The sequence below is a fragment of the Zootoca vivipara genome, chromosome 2 (assembly GCF_965207765.1).
Source record: "Zootoca vivipara chromosome 2, rZooViv2.hap1.1, whole genome shotgun sequence".
Classification (NCBI taxonomy): Eukaryota; Metazoa; Chordata; class Lepidosauria; order Squamata; family Lacertidae; genus Zootoca; species Zootoca vivipara.
The window spans coordinates 82,695,743-82,716,389 of NC_142584.1; the positions used below are offsets into that span (position 1 = coordinate 82,695,743).

Here is a 20,647-nt window from a genome sequence, read left to right on the forward strand (position 1 = left end):
GAAAAGAGTTTTTATGGTATTTTGGTTTTAACCCTCAATACTATTTTGTGAATCCCTTTGGATTACTTTTTGTGTACAAGAAAAATGACAAATCAGTGCAATAAAATAATAAAAACCTGAAGATAGCAGATCAAAGGTTTAACCACCATGATTGATTTATATAGCACTATACGTATTTATATAGAACCAAGAAGGGGAGGGGGGCACAGAAGAGAGAGAATGCAAGGCTTCTAGCAAACATGCTAAGTATTTTCTTTTTGTCAGCATCAATAAGCCAAAAGCGAGCTTTAGTGTAGAGATGATTGCTGATATCCAGTACTGTGCTTCCATTCTTTCCAGAGAAAGCATTTGCCTATTGAAGCATAGAGCAGATATTATATCATTAAATATTTAATCAGCATAGGCAAGGCAACTTGCCATGCCAAGTACTCCGGAAGATAATGGTAGTTCTCTTGCCCTTCAATATTAAACACATTCAGAATAAACAGGGTGCTAGATCCTGTATAGGCAGCGGGGATCTTGTATAATTATGCTTAGAACTTTTATGGTACAGTGGCCATATTGAAGAATATACAGGACAGTATTTCAAGCAGCCATCTCAAAAGCTCCTGCTCATTTGTGCATATAAAACTTTATTCTATCATCAAACCAAATCTCAATAAGGCCAGTAAGTAGACAGAAGATCCTGACTCGAATATAAACATTCTCTGGCCAGGGAGTTTGCAGAGTAAAATATACAGGATACAAATGAAGGACTGATTGTGGACTGGCAAACTTGCAGAAGAGAACAAATTGACCTCTAGAGAATCAGGAAACATTACAAATAGACAGTAAGGCACAAAGGTTGAGAAGGGAGGGAGGAGGGGCTGGTTCATGGCAGAGGACACCAGACAAAGCAACATGTCCACTAAGTGGGAAGTGGCAGTGGAAGAGCTGGCTGCATTTCCACGAACATTTGAGTCTAAGCTCTAGTTCAGGTATCCCCAAACTTCGGCCCTCCAGATGTTTTGACATCTGGAGGGCCGCAGTTTGGGGGTGCCTGCTCCAGTTACTATCAGTATTGCCAGAACTAAGTATGGTACAGAAGCCCCACAGCCATCAATGTATTTAGATTTGTCCTGTCTTAAAAAGCTTAGGATATGTAAAAGTCAGGCACTGAAAAATTGGCTTATAGCACATCCCTGTTATTCTTCTAGAAGTATATTTGCTTCTGGAAGAGGCCTAGGTTTGAACTTTGACAGACTAGTGCTCTGCTCTTTAACATTTTCATTTGGTGCACTAAAAATATGGTGGAAGAGAACAATAAAAAGCACTTGCTGTCTATGAGCTGACCTAAGGAAGAAGAGGAGCAACCTCCAGCCAAAAACAGATATAAAACTGGCTCCGAAACATCCTTACGTAATGCAATGAGACACCCAGAAAAAAACATTCAGGGGGTTAAATAAAGAAGTCCAAATTACATAGTGTTGAAAATGTAATAGGGAGCAAGTCAGCCAGCTGTGAAGTGGTGGTTGTTGGGTTTGTTTTTTTGCCACTAGTCAATGACGAAGGAGGTGCAGCTCTGTCTTGCTTAAATGTCTCCAATTCAGTCTTTGATGTGACAATAAGGGTCTCTAAGCTTGCCACAGGCAGGCTGAGTGGGCAGATAAAGCATTTGCCAGAAAGCTCAGGAGGCAAGAGACCAGCAAATTCTCTCGTTCCATGGAGAGCAGCACATGCAGTTGGTGCACAAGGACTTAGGAATTTAATATTCTCTTACAGAAAGCAAGGCCCTTTTTATATGCAAAAGCCTGTTTTTAAACCTTTTATTTTCCATTTCAAAACAAACTTCACAAAACCTGCCTCCTGCTAGACAAATGCACAGCAGCCTTACAAAAATAGGAAAGAAGTACTTCAAGATACACTGCAGTCTGAAGAGGAGAAGTTCTAATTTAAATCTGTCTCTGAACACACCACTTGAGCTTTTCATACATACAATAGAACGGGAACTGTTAATTCAACGACAGACTTATAAACTTATCTATATGTTCAAATCAAGAGGGGAAATGCTTTGCCCGTTTGTTTTCACGTGTCCGAAGAGGGGTCTACACACCACGACCTTGCAGAAGATTAATGAGCCATCTTCATATGCAGAAACAACACATTTCTTCCAGGTGTGAAAGGTTTGTGAGCTCAGCTTTGGACTGTATAATAAACGGAGAGAGATGGAGTACAACTTGGATCTTACGTTCCCTCTGCTTGTTTGGATAGCCTAAACAAAGTCATTCCCAGTTACAGAAGGGCAGAGCCTTGCAACCAAGGTGGCTAGCCTGTGGCTCTCCCAATGTAGTCTTACCCCTACCCTATGAAGTTTAATCAATCTAGGAAGGTATTTTGAAGAAGAAGAAAAACCTGCCCAAGTGGAGTCAAAATTTCAAAAACGTAGGGACCAGCAGGAAACCATTCCTGCAACATTTCACCCAGCAAGCTCAGGAGTTTGAGTATTTGGCTCCAATCTATTCTATGCACAAGCCCTTCGTAGCAGATTGTCCAGATCTTCCCTGTGATACTTGCTTTACAGCGGCCTGTGTGCCACTGCACCACTGGAGGAAGCACAGTTCCAAATTCTTATTATCCGGAGCCACTCAGGAATTTGCTGCCCTCAGAATGCCTGCACAATCAGTTTCCGCTTCACGTCGCGGCTGAACCTGTTCATTTTGAACAATTCACTGTCGTAGAAGGCAGAAAGGTTGTGGATGTTGATCTGGCGGGCCTGGGAGGGGGCAGAGGGAGGAGAAGAATATAAAGAGATGTGTTTGCCAGACTTTCCCACAAGCTCCAAAGAGTTTAATCGAGAACAGATTCATCATGAATGCATATCAGTCTAGCAAAAAAACCAACAACCAGGAGAACAGAAAAGGAGATGACTGAACCGTTAAGGGCACAATAAGGGCACCTGCCTCATCTTTGAAGAGCAGATCTGCTGGATCAAGCCAAAGGCCAATCTAGTCCAGCCTCCTGTTCTCACAGTGGTCAACCAAATGCCTATGGGAAGCCTGCAAGCAGGACCTCAGTACAACAGCGCTCTCCCCTCCTGGTTTCAAGCAACTGGCATTCAGAAGCATTGCTGTCTCTGGCAGTGGAGGGAGCACACAGCCCTCCAGGTTGGTAGCCACTAAGACTCTACTTCACGTTAAATCTGTTTCTGTGATCGCTGTAACTGTACCTGAAGGGGTGCAGACTTTTAGCTCCTCTCCCACAGGGACACCTGGCAGACTAGATGGACTTGGGACATTTTATCCACGAGGATTTAATGCTGCTAAAATGAATGTGGCATCTCTAGAGTTTCCTTGATCTTTATCTCTATGCATTGAGGTCCTTTTTCCAAGGATAGCTAGACTGCAACTTCTCTGACCACCAGGCAACACTTAACTGTGGCTGGTGGGAACCGTCGTACAGAAACACCTTAGAGTAGGCATCCCCAAAACTTCGGCCCTCCAGATGATTTGGACCACAATTCCCATTGACCACTGGTCCTCTTAGGGATCATGGGAGTTGTAGGCCAAAACATCTGGAGGGCCGCAGTTTGGGGATGCCTGCCTTAGAGGGTCGCAGCTTCTCTATCCCTGCATTAAAGCTTCAAGACATGTGTGCAACACCCAAAGAAGTTGTTGCAGAGGCTGAAGCCCAAAGGCCTGCCTGGTTCTACTGTATTACACTTCCCCTTGCAACAACCAAAGCTCACAGCCCATTTGCCCAAAGCTTAGAAAGGAAACACAGGAGGGCCTCAGAAGGGTAGATTTAGGCTCCCAAGCACAGCAAGTACGTTGGGGAAAAGTCACCCACATACCTTATCAACTAAGTCTTTCTCTGGCACCTCAATGGTATCTTGCTGAGCCCCGTAGCGATTCCTCTGGTACATCATCTGTTCCGACACCAACTGCTTCAAAATGAACAGCAAGAGCTCGTTGTTATCTCGCTTGAAGGCGAGGTACCTGGAGAAAGTCTGTGCAGGAAAAACAGGAAGCAAGGTTGGGAGAGTCATCAAGATGATCACACAGATTGAAAGGAGTGGGGGGTACATTCCAGTGACACCCCCCCCCCAACTCAATAAAATGACATCATCTTTAAGTAGAGGAATCAGCCACTGACCACAGAAAAATACTTCAAAACAGGCTTTCTGAGGAATAAAATGCTGGACTTTTTGGAGAACCCTGGCTACTGAGTTTTTAAGGGGAGAACAGCAAGGTCCCATTACATTTCATGGACCTTGATTGACCTCCCACTTACCCTGAAAACCATGCCACTAATCAAAAGGGTTCCACATTATGCTGCACTTAGCCCACCTATTTGCCGCCATTCTAGAATATCCTATATCCACCAGTTGTGACATTAACACTCTGCTGTTAAGTCATTTGACTTGTCCCATCCCCTGGTGCTACCAAGAGAAAGCAACATAAAAGGGGACTACGGTGGTACTTCCAGTTGTGGACAGGATCCGGAACTCCGGTCAAATCCCAAGGTTTTTGCAACCGGAGATGCCTGTTTTGCGTATGTGAGCGGCGCGGTAGAGCACTTCTGTGCATGTGTGCAGGGCGAATCCCGGAAAAATACTTCCGGGTTTGCCATGTGCGTAACCCGAAGAATACATATCCAGAGTTGCACGCAACTAGAGGTACCACTGTATGTGTGTGTGTGTGTGTGTGTGTGTGTGTGTATATATATATATATATATATATATATATCCTACTGCAAAGGAGAGTGAATGGAGAAAGTCACTTGCATGGGATCTCGTTCTTTTGTTTCATAGGCTCCAGCTACTGTCACAGGAAATCAGCGCATCTGCTCTAGGGCTTTGACTTTTCAAGGAAAATAACAAGGGTCTTTAGTCTAACCACCCCTGGCTGTTTTCAGTCTGCCTAGTTAGTAGGTCCAATGAGGCCAATATAAACATGTACAAAGAACTGAACCACTTTTTGGGTCTAGCCCTGTACCTCAATTACACTGAAGTTCTGGAGGTGTCAGTTGTTGACCCCATATTCCTTTAAAAAGGAAAGAAAAGGAGGACCTCCCACCTACTCAGCCCACAAGCGCAGCCTCACATACCTTCCGCATGCTCCTCATGACGCTAAATTTCTGCGTGTCAATGAAGCTCTCCAGCATCACCCGGATGGCCATGTTGACGTCGTCCTCCACTACGTAGTCCCGCAGGTGCATGCGGGCATGGGCCTCAGCCATCCGGATCATGGACTCAATGTGGCGCACGGTGATGGGGATGCTTCCAGTTGCCTGCAGGGAGAGAGAAGGAGCATTCCAACTTGCAAAGAGCTTGCTTCTGATCTTGTTGCCTATGTATGTCGGCAACATATCAGTTTGTAAGCCCCTTTTGCCCGCTGTGAAGTGGTATATGGTACGGTAGAAACTGGACAAACTCAGTAAAAACACAGTGAAAGACGTTTAAAGAGTACAGGGAGGTAAGCAGAAATATAATGAATAAAGAGGATAAAGGCTTGGTTCAAAACAAGGGTGCTCCATGTCACTCTTGCCCATTCAGTCCCCCACTTTAAGATTTTTTTTTTTAAACCCGCACAAAAAGTACAGAAATAAAACCAGTAACACTAACTGTTTTATGAGATGACCAGAGGGCCGCCTTTCAAGCTGTCTTTGAGCTGCATGCTCAATATTATTCAAGTGCTGTAGATTTAGATAAACTTTAGCAAAATTAAACTTCGCACACACAACTTTTCAGTTCAAAAAATATTTTTCCCCTCACAAGTGACAGCAGCGCCAAGTGAGTAGAGAAGACCAATGGTCGCCCCACGGGTGTGTCAAATGTGACCCAGAAGTGACCCTGGGGCCACTCCCTCTGGAAAAACAGACGGCCAATTGCAGGTGATCCCACTTAAGAGATGGAAGGGGGAAGAGATCCTGGGAGGGCAATTTGCCATCTCTTGAGGCCCTACTTCGAAGGCCTGAGCAGAAATCAGGCTTCCTAGCTGCTTGAAGCTGCTGTCACCTGCAAGGCGGGCAGGGAGACATTTAAACTTGAGAAGCAGCCCTTTGATCGCTGTGCAAAACTGTAAGCTGACAGAAGAAAAAAAGCTGGCAAATGTTCGAAGATCCTCTGGGAATAGGGCTTTGATTAACAGCGTAGAGCGAACAAATCCCTCCAGCACACCTCAGTTCAGTGCTTCTCCATTGTCCTGCAGAGCCTCTGTTGTTGCTGGCTTTTGGGGGGAGGGGTTTATCTCTACGGTAGTTTTTTGTTATGTGAATGGAGCTGCAGACCCCCTAGGTGGGTTTTGCAAACACTGCCTTAGTTCAATGCTACCAACAACTGGATGGAGTGCGCCATCTGCTGGCAGACAAACTGCAATGCACAGAAGATGAGCAACCTCCCAGCAGGATGATTTAGCAGATAAAACTCTTCTAAAAAGGCACAGGAGCTCCAGGGCTGTGTTGGAGCTGCTTCACTTGTCAGGTGAGAGGGGTGTCACCTGCACATTGCACAAGGCCCAACAATTCAGTATCTGGCATCTTTAGGTAGCAGAGCAAGGCCCTGTCTACTTCCTGCCATGTCTGCTTACCATGGATTCTTTCCTGAGTTCACTGTACATCCTGGCAACTTTGTCCTGGTCCATCTGGTTGAGTTTTGGGTGGACTTTTTCCTTTGCATAAATAATGTACTTCTTCAGGATCTCCTGTGGGATGGGCTCTACGCCGTAAGTATTTGGGAGGATAATCTCTTGGGAGTCTCCGTTCGCAACGTCCTTGCTGTTGGGGTGATGTTTGATGTGACTGCCGACAACAAAGCGAGCCAGCATCTCGTCCTGCAACGAGTCATTGAAGAGGGAACAGGCAACTTTAGCAGTCCCAAAAGAGAAAAACCTACACCAAGCAACTTGCAACGTAGAGGGAAAGAGAAAGGGCAACCCTGGGTTGAAGATATGCAAGCAGTCTGTCAAGAGTTGGACCGTGTTACTAAGCAGCTGCGTTCATCCAAAGTGTTCTCAGTGGACGAGGCTGCTGGGATGCAGAATTTATCACTGCTTCTTCATAAAACTATGCCAATTGGTAGCCCCTTGGCGAATCAGCCCTCAAGCCTTGCTCAGGTCATAAAGAACTTGCAAAGCCTCATACCTGAACAGGATCCACTGTGTCCCTGACCACACAGAGGATGTCAAACCGAGATATGATGGGCTCAGTCAGATCCACGTTTTCTGAGAAAGTCAAGGAAGGGTCATAGCGCCCACCTAGAAGGAAAGATGGCGGCTTAGAAAGAGCTGATGAACCCAAAGACCAGTGCTTTCCCCTTTCCTGGTACTGATTCATCTTTGCACCCGATTACACAGATTCCTTTCCCCCTCTGGACCTACATACACGCAGCAGTACATCCAAAGCCAACAGCATGTGTCTTTTCGAGCAACTGTGGAATAGCAACAGCTTCCTACACCTCTTACCTATGGGGTTGGCGGCAGCAATGATGGTGCAGCGAGCTTGCAGAGATGTGACAATGCCAGCCTTGGAGATGGAGATGCTCTGCTGCTCCATGGCTTCATGGATGCTGGTCCTGTCCTGATCAGTCATCTGAAGAAAGACAAAGGCATTCACCTATCAAAGCAACTTGGCCCCTGAATACTTATAAGAAAGAGTGACATCACCAGAAGCCTCCAAGCAACTGTGTTTAGCTATTTACCTATTTAGGTGTTTTCTAGGACAGAAAACCCCATAGGACAATGGCTTATAGCAGACTAGTCTATCTTTTCATTGAGCACCATACTCTGATTATTGGTGGCTCTCCACAGTCTCAGTCTCAACTGCTACATTAAAAAAACAACAACCTGGAGATGTCCAGGGTCTGAACCTAGCACCTTCCACGTGCCCTGCCATTGCACTATGTTCTCTTCCCGACTTCTCGAGAAGTCATGAATTCACGAGCTAGTGCTACCTGTTTATATTTTACTTATTGTTCACATTTTAAAAATCTACCCTACCCTTACCCGATATATGACCATTGACCGCTTCAGTCTGCGGAACTGGCACTGTTACAGGTACCACATAAGAAGAAACTGACAGCACCCACTCTTTGGAACTCCCTGCCGATTGACACCAGGCTGACACTTTCGCTGTACTCTTTTTGGCACCTGATAAAAACGTTTTTGTTTGGGCAAAGCCAACAAAAGTCTGTATAGTTAAAGCTATGGTTTTCCCAGTAGTGATGTATGGAAGTGAGAGCTGGACCATAAAGAAGGCTGATCGCCAAAGAATTGATGCTTTTGAATTATGGTGCTGGAGGAGACTCTTGAGAGTCCCATGGACTGCAAGAAGATCAAACCTATCCATTCTGAAGGAAATCAGCCCTGAGTGCTCACTGGAAGGACAGATCATGAAGCTGAGGCTCCAATACTTTGGCCACCTCATGAGAAGAGAAGAATCCTTGGAAAAGACCTTGATGTTGGGAAAGATGGAGGGCACTAGGAGAAAGGGACGACAGAGGACGAGATGGTTGGACAGTGTTCTTGAAGCCACCAACATGAGTCTGACTAAACTGCGGGAGGCAGTGCAAGACAGGAGTGCTTGGCGTGCTCTGGTCCATGGGGTCATGAAGAGACGGACACGACTAAACAGCAACAACAAATGTTTGTTTAGGCAAAGCTAATGTCAAATGCTGACGCGTGTTTCAATGTGGTTTTTTTAGCCTTTTGTTGATTTTAATCAATCAATCAATCTATCTCATTTTTATTAAGTCTCCAACAATATTTCAAAGCATTTATCATAATATACAACTTGTTTAACATACAAAGTTTCTTCTTGACTTCCCACCACTTTCCTGATGTTTTTTACTCCTTTTAATTAGCTGTATATATTTTTATTATATAAACCCCGCTACCATTAAATCTTTCAGTAATCTGTTGGTTAAACGATTTCAGTATTTTTTTTGGGGGGGGGGGGAGTTGGTGTTTTAAATATTTGGTGCTTACTGCTAATTTTATTGCTTTATTCTTTTTTTTGTAAGCCACTTTAAGGTTTTACTACAATCAAGCAGCATATGAACCTTGCAAAATAAAAAATAAATAAGCTAAATACTTTGCAGGACCGGTTTCCAGGTCAAAGATCCGAGTCTGCAGCCTTGACCTATGTGGGCACAGCCCAGGCAGCTTTATTCAAAATCTACCTTGGTCCTGGTGCCCGAATCAACACTCACCTTGTCAAATTCATCTATCAAGCAAACCCCCCTGTCTGCCAGCACAAGGGCTCCGGCCTCGAGGGTCCACTCCTTGCTCACGGGGTGCCTCTGCACATAAGCAGTCAGACCGACTGCAGAAGCTCCCTGGCCAGTGGTGAAGATCGCTCTGCTGGACGCTTTCTCCACATATTTGAGGAACTGAGACTTGGCCGTTCCAGGATCTCCGCAAAGCAAGACGTTGATGTCGCCACGGACCTTATGTTTTCCTCCTAAAGCATTTAATGACACACACGAAAAGCGAGTCTAACTAAAAGCTTATCATTCAGGTACCGTACACTAAAATGTGGAACTCAAGTGCTGCCCTCTAGAGGAACAATGTAATACTGAAGGAGGTATTTCAACAAGAAAAAGATAAAACAATGCAGAATAGCACACTTTGCTGGTATCCTTTCACAGGGGCCATAAAACTGGAAAGGAGGGACACCTGGAAAGGAAAAACCAGGTAACTGGACAATGGACAGAATTCCCAATTACCGGTAAGCTCTGGGAACTTTAGAATCATGCCATATATTGCAACATTTGGGGCAGAAAGGTCTGGTGCAAAACGTTCAAAGTGGCGACTAACCATTTTCTTCTGATTGCAACGAGATGAGTGAACTGCACTGAAAATTAAGAGTGGCCTTTCAAAACTGTCTGTCAAGTCACACCTCTCTGGTGTAATTTCCTTGTAGCACTATAGAGATAACCTCTGCAGCTGTTAAGGCAATATTGATCAGACAGCTTCTTTGGGTAACAAGCTCTTTGACCTACCTGGATTTTTGGGTTCTCCTCCGAACAGGGCTAGAGCCAGGCCCCTTTTGATGTCTTCGTGTCCATAGATGGAAGGAGCAATGCTGGCAAAGATCTGCAAGGAAAGCCAGCTGTTTACAGGAGGTCATATTGGATGACAGAGGTAGCAAGAGAAGCAGCCATGTTACAATGAAAAGCTGCTTAAAGGCTCTAGAGGTCCACTTGCATAGCAACATCAGCCACATGCAGTGGAAAGAGAGAACAATTGTGTGCTTGACTGCATGTGTGGTGCTATGGTTTGAGACACTCAGTCAGCAAGCTCAATGGATCACAGTCTCTCAGTCCAACCTACTTCACAGAGCTGTTGCGTGCATAAAATAGGGAATATGAGAACCATGTGCACCACCTTGAGATCCTTGGAGGAAAGGTGGGATATAAAATGGACCAATGTGCATTCGTGCATATTTAGATGTGCTAATTTAGAAAGGGTTAGGGGACCCAGGTAACACTTAGCAGCTCATAACTGCACATTGTGAGCATACATTTGTGAGCATACCTTTTGATTTCGTGTAAAGGTTTTCTTGGAGAACCACAGTGGCCACTCCGAAAGAGTTCTGCAGCAGGGAATTTATTTATTTTTTAACTTGAAGCCTGTGGGCCTTTCTGTTCTTGGAATCAAAAAGCTGCTTGCCTTTGGATGAATAGCTAGACTAAGGAAGTGAAGGGCTGGTAAAGCCTGCTACTAGGGGAGCAATAATTCTCCCACACATTGAAATACAAACACACTGTAATTGAATGCTGGAGGAACAAATGGGGCGACAGAAAATATTTGGGGGAGTACCTGGAATCTTCTACATGCCAAGCTCCTCCATGCAGGTTCTGACTGGTTAACCCATTCCCTGTCCTCAAGTGGGAAACAAAAAACCCAAAGGTGAATTTGGGTTCCAAACTCACTTTCTCTCCAATCTGCTCATCCTTGGACAGGCCTACGATGACCTTCATGTCCTCATCTGTGAGCTCCCCAACAGCCACCTTATTATCCTTCTTGGCAATGTGATTAGCCAGGATCACTGTCGCAAAGACGGGAAACCCATTGGCAGTGTTCAAAGATCCATCATAATTATTATGGTATATTCCAGTTAGCTCCTGAAAGGCAAAAGGGGAGATTCTTTAGTCACTGGTACCAAGACAAATCCCTGCAACTGAAGGAGCCACAGAAGATAATGAAAAGCCAAGCTGAGTAGATAGATGCCTTTTGGCATCATGGTGACATATGCGTGACTGAGCTGCTCTGGAAACAACTTGCTAACTCTATTTGATGCTGTTTGAAGCATAGTTAAGTGTCTGAAGATGTTTCCTCAGAGTGGCGTGGACACTATTGTTCTGTTTAATAGATGTGATGCATATGACACATTAACACAACATCTGCAACTTCTACCTGGCAAAAAACCATCATCATCTGTTTTCCTTTAAACTATTCTGCTGACAATAGCGCCTTCGCTTCTTTGAAGTTCTCCACAGCATGCCAAGAGTCTTAATTTCCAAGGAATCTAGATGTAAACCTGAGTTGGCAGCCTACAAGCCTAGACAGGTGTGTGTGTGTCATCATGCAGATAAAAAAAGTATCTGCAAAAATATGGAAAAGGCCAAAGTTTTTATTTTCTGCTATACAGTATAATGCACAAACCCACCAGGGGGCTTAAGAAGCCTTGAGTTAGCATTCTGGCATGCTTCATTCACACAGCACAATTTTAATCAAGATGACAAGCACCCCCTTCTCAAATTCTATACACCAGAACATTTTTTTAAAAAATGGTTTTGTGAGTGCCAGTCTCTCAGGGCTTCTCCCTCTCCTTCCTCTGGCATCGTACTCACAATCTCATCTCCTGGCTTGCAGCTGTCAACTAGGTCGGCAAGCAAGATGGCATCCTTGGAGCGAGGGAGCCTGCCCGCTGCCACCTTCCCTGGGCTCTCCTGGATTTTGATGCGCTGGTAGTTCTGGTAGACCGTCTGTGGGGAAACAATATTAATCAGCCAGCAGGTCAAAGGCAACAAAAAGGACACACACACAAACACCCCAACCAACATTCCAGAAGGGAAAGAAGGAAACCACAATATCAAAAGATGCATCGCAAGCAGGTCTCTCTAGGTCATTTTCCCGTTACGTTTGCAAGCCCAAAGCCTTGCAAGACCTGGCTCTATAGGGAAGGAAATGGTACAAATGTTTTCTATGTATCAGCACTGCATTTATGACGATTAATATGGCATTCTATGCTTTCATGCAAGGACAGGCCCCTTGCCCTTGCACCCACACAAGAGGCCTCCAGGAGAGCAGCCATGCCAGTATGCAGCTGCAAAAAGACAGAGAATGTCTTGTATCTACTGCATTGTGAAGTGTCCACTCAAGGCAGACTATCACTCCCCAAACCACCACTATACAAAGTCGCATCGACTTTAAACAAAGGCACCACCCTTCAAGGTGCCAACACATGCCAGATTCCCTGCAGAAGCCACTGGAAACTCTCAACAGGAAAGCGAGACTTTGGGAAGGTGATGGATAGGGTTGGCTGCAGCAGTGCAGTCTGGGTGTGCAGGACTAGGTCAAATGGAATATCATGACTTATCAGTCTCTCCTTAAATACCTCCAACCGAAGAAGAAAGAGCTGAGCTCTGGGCTAATTTGTCCCAGCTATATATGACACATGCATGTCCTTAAGACATAGAACAGCAGGAGCCAGACTCCTAAAATCACCCTGATCCTTGCTTACCTCTTCCATGTTAATTTCAAAGGGACCCACGGACTGACACTCTGGGCAGGATCCTGGCTTTACTTCCTGGTTCTGGGACTGCGTGAAAGGCCCTAGGATGAAGCTACACTTGGTGCAGTTGTATTTGACCATGCTGAGCTGGGGCAGGACCCCTGTGCAGCTCGTCACAACTCCACTCGTCCGGATCAGCTGGTTCAAGTGCAGCTGCCTAAGAGAAAAGGCGAAACAAACAAACAAGCAAATAAGTGTTGAGATAGATCCCGTACTTTCAGGGAAGTGAAAAACAACCACAGTCGTCTCCAGGCTATCATGGCAATTCAAATGCAATTAAAACAAATGCACTGTCTTAGAATGGATTATTTTAAGAAAATGAGTTCTTATTCATAGCAACTCCCTAAATGAAACACACACCACAACCCTCAGAAGTCTTGCCACCCAAGGAGCGAGAAGGAAAGAACTGCAGCTACAACGTCTAGGCTGGGATTTTCTGGAGCTTCTTACTCTCCAGGGTTGTTCATGGTCTCCAATGCATGGGAGAATGCAGGTCTTACAACAGAAGAAAGGAGCCAGCAGAGGCCGTCCAGGTTTTGCTGGGACTTCCAACTCCCAATCAAGACTAGAGCAGAACTGCATGTGGTCTACACAGGTTCTCAATCTCCTTAAATATTCTCCTAATTTGGGTTTTCTGCACCACCTAGGTTTGGATTCAGACTTACTCAGGCGTAGAGTAGACCCACTGAAATCAGTGAGGCCATCAGATGATCTACCTTGAGTCCCATTGATTTCAATGGGTCTGCTCTAAAGGCTGGATCCAGCCAATTTCTTTTTAAACATGCACAGAATCTGAAATTACAATTTTAATCCTAAACATTAGTTTCAACATAAATCTGACTGAAAACAGTAAATCCTCTAAAGGAATATGTTACAGATTGGAGGAGTAACGTGAAAAGGAGAGGTATGCTTCTGCTTAGGGAAGATCCCCACCACCACTCAAATAACATTCATCCCTACTGCTGTCACTAAATGGTTCCTTGCTGTGGTCACAGGGGATGAGGCAAGTAGCTGCTTGCAAGCCTGGCTGCCTGCACACCCTGACCATTTGTATTTCATTAAGGAGCTTATCCATCAAAAGTCTTAGCTGCTCATCACCCAAACCAAACCAATTCCCCACCTGAGTGATCTTAACTCCTCCACCAGAGGCAGATGGGAGATGCGGACGTGGATTTCCTTGGCAATCCGGTCATATTTGGGGTACATAGCTAGCACCACTTCCTTGGCCGCTTCATCAAAGATCTTCAACATTTCCGCTGGGGCTTCTGGAAGGAAATAGGCAAGGACGTGCTCCCGAGCAGCCAAGTCTTCATAATTCACCACCAGGCTCTCTCTGTTCTCTTTGGCACAAAGACACAATGACAAGTACGTTTTTGATGGCTCAGTTTTTCCAGCCCATCATGAAAAAGGTGTAAAGTATTTTGTACATTAAGCACCACGACCTTACAAATGACAATAGTACATATTCTTTTACAGTACATCATATAACTGTATTGCATATGATGTTATCTAATGAACCGATCTGAGTATCCGGCGTAACCTTCTTCTCTTCCTCTTGTTATCTGATCACTTCTGAACTATAAATCTATAATATCTATACAGGTATGGCATAGGCTAGAAATTAAATAAAGCTGCATAAGTCCTACAGGTCAGTCACTTCACTAACCAGTTACACTGATGAAGATGCTGGGAATAAAAAAATAAAAAAGTGGATTCCAGATCAGAAAGGAGATGCATCTGAACATGATTTCAGTCATCAATAAAAACACTGAGGAAATGGGTGCTCTTCTCCACCCTCTCCCCATATTCCTACACACAGCTGTACCTTTGCACATGTCACTGATCCTCTCCTTAAAGACATTGTGGCCATGGTCATCCACATGAGTCTTCAGGAAGTTCTTGAAGCGGTGGTAGATCTCAAGCCGAGGAGCTACCATAGACACCCACTCCCTCACAGAGTGCCCTTTCATGTCTTCCAGGTTCTCAATGCTCTCGATCATGTCTTCATCTTCATCCTCGCCATCAGCAGCTCGCTCAGCCAGGCGCCTCTTGCGCAAAGGACGATCCTCATCTTCATCATCACTATCTGGAGTTTCCAGAGGGAGTAAAGTTTGTTTGTTTGTTTTTTTTAAAAAAGGACAGATCAGACATAAGGCTTTTGATGCTACTGGTTAATGTAGACAATTCTGGAGAGCCAATCTCTGCGACAAAATACAGCTCCAAGCCTATCGACCTCACATCCCGTTTTGGGATTAGAACCCATGCCTTGCATGCTTACAAAATGAGACACGCAATATTAACAGTGCAATCTTACCGTATGCATGTTTACATGGAAGTAAAAGGTAAAAAGGTAAAGGTAAAGGACCCCTGGACGGTTAAGTCCAGTCAAAGGAGATTATGAGGTTGCGGTGCTAATTTCACTTTCAGGCCAAGGGAGCCGGTATTTGTCCAGGTCATGGGCCAGCATGACTAAACTGCTACTGGCGCACATAGGACCGTGACGAGTGCCAGAGTGCACAGAAACACCGTTTACCTTCCTGTGCAGCAGTACCTATTTATCTACTTGCAATGGCATGCTTTCGAACTGCTAGGTTGGCAGGAGCTGGGACAGAGCAACAGGAGCTCACTCCGTCGCGGGGATTCAAACCGCTGATCTTCCGATCAGCAAGCCCAAGAGGCTCAGTGGTTTAGACCACAGCGCCACCCGCTGTGGAAATAAGTCTCGGTGCATTCAATAGGTTAAGTGCACACTGGATTACAGCCTAAAATTGCTCTGCTATCACTCAATTTCTTGGAATTTTAAAGATAATTTTTAAAAGGTTTACTATCTGAAAGATCTAAACGCTAACTATTGCATGGCCTCCAGGAGAGGAGACTGCAGCTACTTTGCTCCTTTCTCTGGTATTGCTGCTGCTGCTGCATTACACATGAACTGAGTCACCGTAAATCATTTTGAAAGCATTGCCAAAGGGCAACCTACAAATATTCTTAATATATAAATTTATACAAATAGAAGTGCCAGCCAGCTGCTCTTCAGAAGATGCATTGTACAGGTATAAGCTGCCGAGCAAATAGAAACAAGCTCTATAGATTGTTTTCTTCCCCACCTCATAATACTAAAACCTGGGGTCATCCAAAGAAACTGAATGGTGGGTGATTTAGAACAGACAAAAGGAAGTACTATTCAAACTACAGGAAGGTAGCTGTGTTGGTCGAAACAAAATAAATACTATTCAAACTGTACACAATGGAATGATAGAATTCACCACCAATCTGGCCACCAATCTGGATCACTTTAAAAGGGGATTAAGACAGGTTCATAGAGGCCAACGGTATCAACAGCTACTAGTCACAATTACTCCTGGATCCCAGCTGCTGGGGAACCAATGGCCGCCGTGGGCTCTCGCATCTGGCTGTCCACTATCAGAAAAGGGAACTGGAGCAGAGAGGCATTTGCTCTGATCAAGCAGGACTTTTCTTATGCTATTAAGCTGCAAGTACATACCATAAAGCAGGCCGCTGTGCATGCGGCCCAGGCCACGGCCCATCTCACGGTCCCTCTGCCGCATCACTCTCTCTGCTGCTTCCCTTTGGCTGGCAGTCAGTTCCTCCAGATCTTCATCGTCCACAGCCAAGCCTTCAGGTTCGTAGACATCAAGCTCTGGAATAGGGCGGTAGTCCCTAGACACACACATTCTTCAGTTAATCAATCTGCAGAGCGTGGGTGAACCATCAGTATACCTCGCTTAAATTTACAGCAGAAACAAGCACCTGTTCACATGTTAAGAGAGTCTGTTGCACAGCACCCACCCAGGAAAAACACATGGTGCAAACTGTACGACATTCTCCATTTTTGCGTGGAATAACAACTGCAGTTTGAGTCTGTGCATGAAAGAACATGAGAGGAGCCTGCTAGATCAGGCCAATGGCCCCTCTAGTCCAACATCCCATTCCCAGAGGCCAACTATGGTAAGAAGCCCACAAGGAGGAGCAGAACACAAAAGCGTTCTCCCCTCCTGTGGTTACCAGCAACTGGTGTTCAAGAGCATTGCTGCCTCTGAATGTGGAAGCAGAGCACTCATGCTATGGCAGATGTTGTGCAAATGGAACACAAAAAGCTGCACTGTGCAAAATGAGATACAGACAGGAATACAGATATCCACAAAAGCAGACATCTTGCCATGGGGTGGGAAGACTCCCCTACCACATGTAGCTGGTACGTTTGTCAGAAGCTGCACTGCGTGGGAAGTTAACTCCTCTGCCCAGCAACCAAAGAGTAACGATGGGTTTTTCTGACCCTTGGAAGAGCATGCAGAACGTAAACAAGAGCATACATGGGCCTTTATTAAATTACCTAGCACCATCAGTGTACATGGTACATTGCAAGATCTGAAACAATAGCATGCTCTCTAATCCTACCAAAGGAAAATAGATTAGAAGGAAGAGGTGATAAAGAAGACAAGGCAGATATATAATGAATTAAAATAAAACGTAATTTTCTGAATTTATCCCAAAACACAATTCCACGAAACAGATGCAAACAGAGGATGTAAATGGGCAGTGTAGATTGCTAGACAACAGCACAGTCAGGCAGCAAGGGAGATCTGCCTTTTGCACGTGATGCCAATGCAGATGCATCTGGGTGGGTTCTTGCACCTTTATCATGATGCTCACCTGTCAGTCTGGCTAGAAGTATCATTGAGGCAAATGGAGCAAATTCATACACAGTTAAGATGTTACATGTGAGTAGTTGTCCACAGAAGCAGCTGGATTCTTTTTTTTGGGGGGGGGGAGCAATATTTACAAACTTCTGAACTAGAAATGCTACTAGAAGGCATGCCAGATTTTGGTTTGCTTTCAGCAATAAAACCTGGTGAAAGCAATAATATATTTTGCAGACATGTTCCCATCCACCTCAACACATAAAGGATGAAAAATCCAATATCCTCCATCAGTTGAGATCTTTTGAAATAAATCCTAATTGCTTATCCATGTAGAAAAGAGTAACTTTGCCAAATTACTCTGCACCTCAAAAGCTTCTTATTTCAAGGTTTCCATCAATGCAGGTGTATCAAGGTATCACCTGAATTCTGCCATAACAGAAAATAAATCTCACAGGAGCAACTCTCCTACCTTTCCATCCCTTCTCCAATCAGCTCTTCTCCATCTTCCTCTTCATCAGGGAGCTGGTCTGTTCCCAAGAGTCCTTCAGATTCATCCTCAAAGGGGGGCAGATCTCTCCCAGGACTAGAAGTGAAGGCTTCTCCCCTACGAGAGCTGCGTGCAGGGCTGGTTGCCACATTGGACTCTGAGGAATCCTACGAAAACACATGGTGCCAAGCTTAAAAGTTACAATAAACAATATCCTTAAAAGCTGGGTTCTTGCAGTATGCAGGGATGTGGTTTAAACCAGGGGTCCCCAGACTTACCGGCGTTTGGGCCGGTTCCCACCGCGCCGATCGCGCGGCGGGCCGGAGGACGGGAGAGCGTGCGCCTGTGCGGGCCGGCAGGCGGGGGAGTGCACGCCCGTGCGCATGGGCGCTTACTGGCGCGGCGGCGCGCTTCCAGGGTGGGAAAAGCGCCGAAAATCCGTTGTGCGCATGCTTATGGGCCTCCCCCGACCCGGAAGTGCACCAGAAATGACCTCTTCCGGGTCGGGAGAGGCCCATACGCATGCGCACAAAGGATTTTCAGCGCTTTTTTCCCCGACCCGGAAGAGCGCCGCCGCGCTGCACGCCGTAAATGCGCGCGTCGTCGTGCGTCGTCGCGGGCCGGATTGGCAGGCCAATTGGGCCGCATCCGGCCCCCGGGCCGTAGTCTGGGGACCCTGGTTTAAACATATGGTATGTACACTATCCCACATCAGAAAGCAGAAACCTTCCCCTGATATGTGCAGTGCAATCATACACATGCTTCATCAGAGGTAAATCCTTCAGAGTTCAGCAGGGCAGGCTTGCACTAAGCGTGCACAGAGTTTCTTGTTTACACGCAGGTAAGGTATTTTGAAAGGAAACTAATTCCACATGCAAATTGCCCCTGCATTCTGAAGTGGTGCAGCCCGGACACAGATTCACCCCTTCCAAGTGAGGACTGGGCTCGTGCATGGGGTGGGGTGGGGTATTTTGCAGGCTGGCGTTACAGCAGAACATAACAGCTACAAACACCCTCTGAAGCAAATGGGTGGTTTTTTTAAAAAATAAGATTCCTCTGCAGAACCCTTTGAAGGCCGGCCACTACTGGAGGAAAACAAAAGGCCCGAGGGAGGTCTCAGATGGGGGAAAGAAAACTCCTATCAGCCATAGAACCATAGAATCAGTTGGAAAGGAATCCCAGGGATTTACGTATAATCTAAACAATTTAATTTAATTATTTATTAAATAATTGAATTTAATAATTGTTTAATTATTTAAATTATTTAGTTAAAAATTTAAAGGGGGGAAACTGGATGTACATTTCCAAAATATAAGATAAAAAACAAATAAAATAAAACCTACATACAGCAACAGTGTTTTGTGTTGTGTAGGCTCCTATGATGTAAGTAATGCTAGCCTGCTCCCTAAAATATCACTGGTTTGCTCATTTCTACATATTGGGTGCCTACATTCTACATGTGCAAACGGCTTTAGATACCTATTAGGTCCATAAATTACCATATAGCAATATATTCAACACAAAAAAGCGACAATTTGTTTTGGACAAAGGACAGCTGGACATATAAAAGCATAGCTGCCAAGTTATCCCTTTTTTTAAGGGATTTTCCCTTATGCTGAATAGGCTTCCTCGCGAGAAAAGGGAAAACTTGGCAGCTATGATAAAAGGCCCTATTGCCTTCAGTAGTTTAGGGCCTCATCAAATCTAAATCCGGCCCTGCCCAGGGTCATCTAGCCCAACCCCCCGTGTACAACCCCCAAGGAAGGAACCCATCCGAGTCCAGCGCCTACTCACCGCCATCTCTGCCGCTTCTACCGAGACTTCACCGCTCCCCCTTTCCTGCACACAGCGCCGGACGCAGCCCGAACTCCGCGCGAAATGGAATCACGTGGCCAAAAAGCCCGCGAAAGCTCATGAATAATAAATAAGCTCCTCATGAATATGCAGATAAAGTGCCGCCGCCTCTTCTTGAGCGAATAGCGGAGAGCGTGCTGCGCCTATTAATCGGCTCCGAAGGAAATTGGGTGGAGCTTTAGCTCGGGAGGGAGGGCAGAAGTCATGCAGCCCGACCCTGTGCATTTTGGGCTGGGGGAGGGGACTTAATTGCCTTCAGTAAGATTTGATTTTGAGCAAATGTGCAGAAAACTGGGTTGTCCTTGTGCATAGGGTTAAATTAATTGGTTTTAATAAGATTAAGTGTTCCCTACCACATGGTTTAGGCCGGCAGGAGGAGGAGGAAATGGAGATGCTGGGCCTGGGGTGATGGTTTCGTTAATGCGGGACATTCCCTCTTCAATATTTTTCCTCGGCTGGGTCTAAAAACACGTTTCCCATCTCCTTAGCTCCATTCGCCCTATATGACGACTTGAAGGAGGAAACAACCAGTAGCGCGTTCTGTTACTTCCCATTCTTTTCCACTTTTTAATCCATTGGAGGCTTATGTGGGGAACACCCTGTTCACGAACTTTGTTTATAACTAGTTCAAAATACAAGGGCCTTGACTGCTCACTGGGGCAGAATCTCACAGTTCTCACCGACATGTTACACCTCTGCCAAAAGATTTGCTGCCAATTAGTTCCCAAACTAAGGATATGTGCACACCATACACTTAAAGCACATACACACGTATCCGGACGAGTCCTGGGAACTGTAGTTTGTTAAGGGTGCTGGGAACTGCAGCTTTGTGAGGGTAAAACTTTAGTTCCCAGGATTCAGGGGCAGT

The 20,647-nt window shown here is 45.4% G+C and overlaps 1 protein-coding gene across 1 annotated transcript; it reads right to left on the reverse strand.

Moving 5' to 3' along the window:
- Nucleotides 1-1,789: 1,789 nt before the first annotated feature.
- Nucleotides 1,790-19,851, reverse strand: MCM2 (minichromosome maintenance complex component 2). Its single transcript, XM_035106470.3, has 16 exons — nt 19,720-19,851; nt 17,908-18,092; nt 16,280-16,455; nt 14,600-14,860; nt 13,895-14,114; nt 12,724-12,931; nt 11,831-11,965; nt 10,910-11,101; nt 9,977-10,070; nt 9,185-9,435; nt 7,440-7,566; nt 7,120-7,232; nt 6,567-6,809; nt 5,086-5,268; nt 3,830-3,985; nt 1,790-2,752 (listed from the first exon to the last, which is right to left on the reverse strand). Exons 1-16 carry the CDS (start codon nt 19,723-19,725, stop codon nt 2,642-2,644), a joined length of 2,661 nt encoding a protein of 886 aa, XP_034962361.2. The 5' UTR covers nt 19,726-19,851; the 3' UTR covers nt 1,790-2,641.
- Nucleotides 19,852-20,647: the final 796 nt, after the last annotated feature.

Excerpts from the sequence above, each read along its gene's own strand:
- MCM2 (XM_035106470.3), bottom strand. Across the intron at positions 16,456-17,907 it reads ATTGGAGAAGGGATGGAAAG|GGACTACCGCCCTATTCCAG; the intron begins GTAGGAGAGTTG and ends GTGTGTGTCTAG. Across the intron at positions 7,233-7,439 it reads TGCTGCCGCCAACCCCATAG|GTGGGCGCTATGACCCTTCC; the intron begins GTAAGAGGTGTA and ends CTTTCCTTCTAG.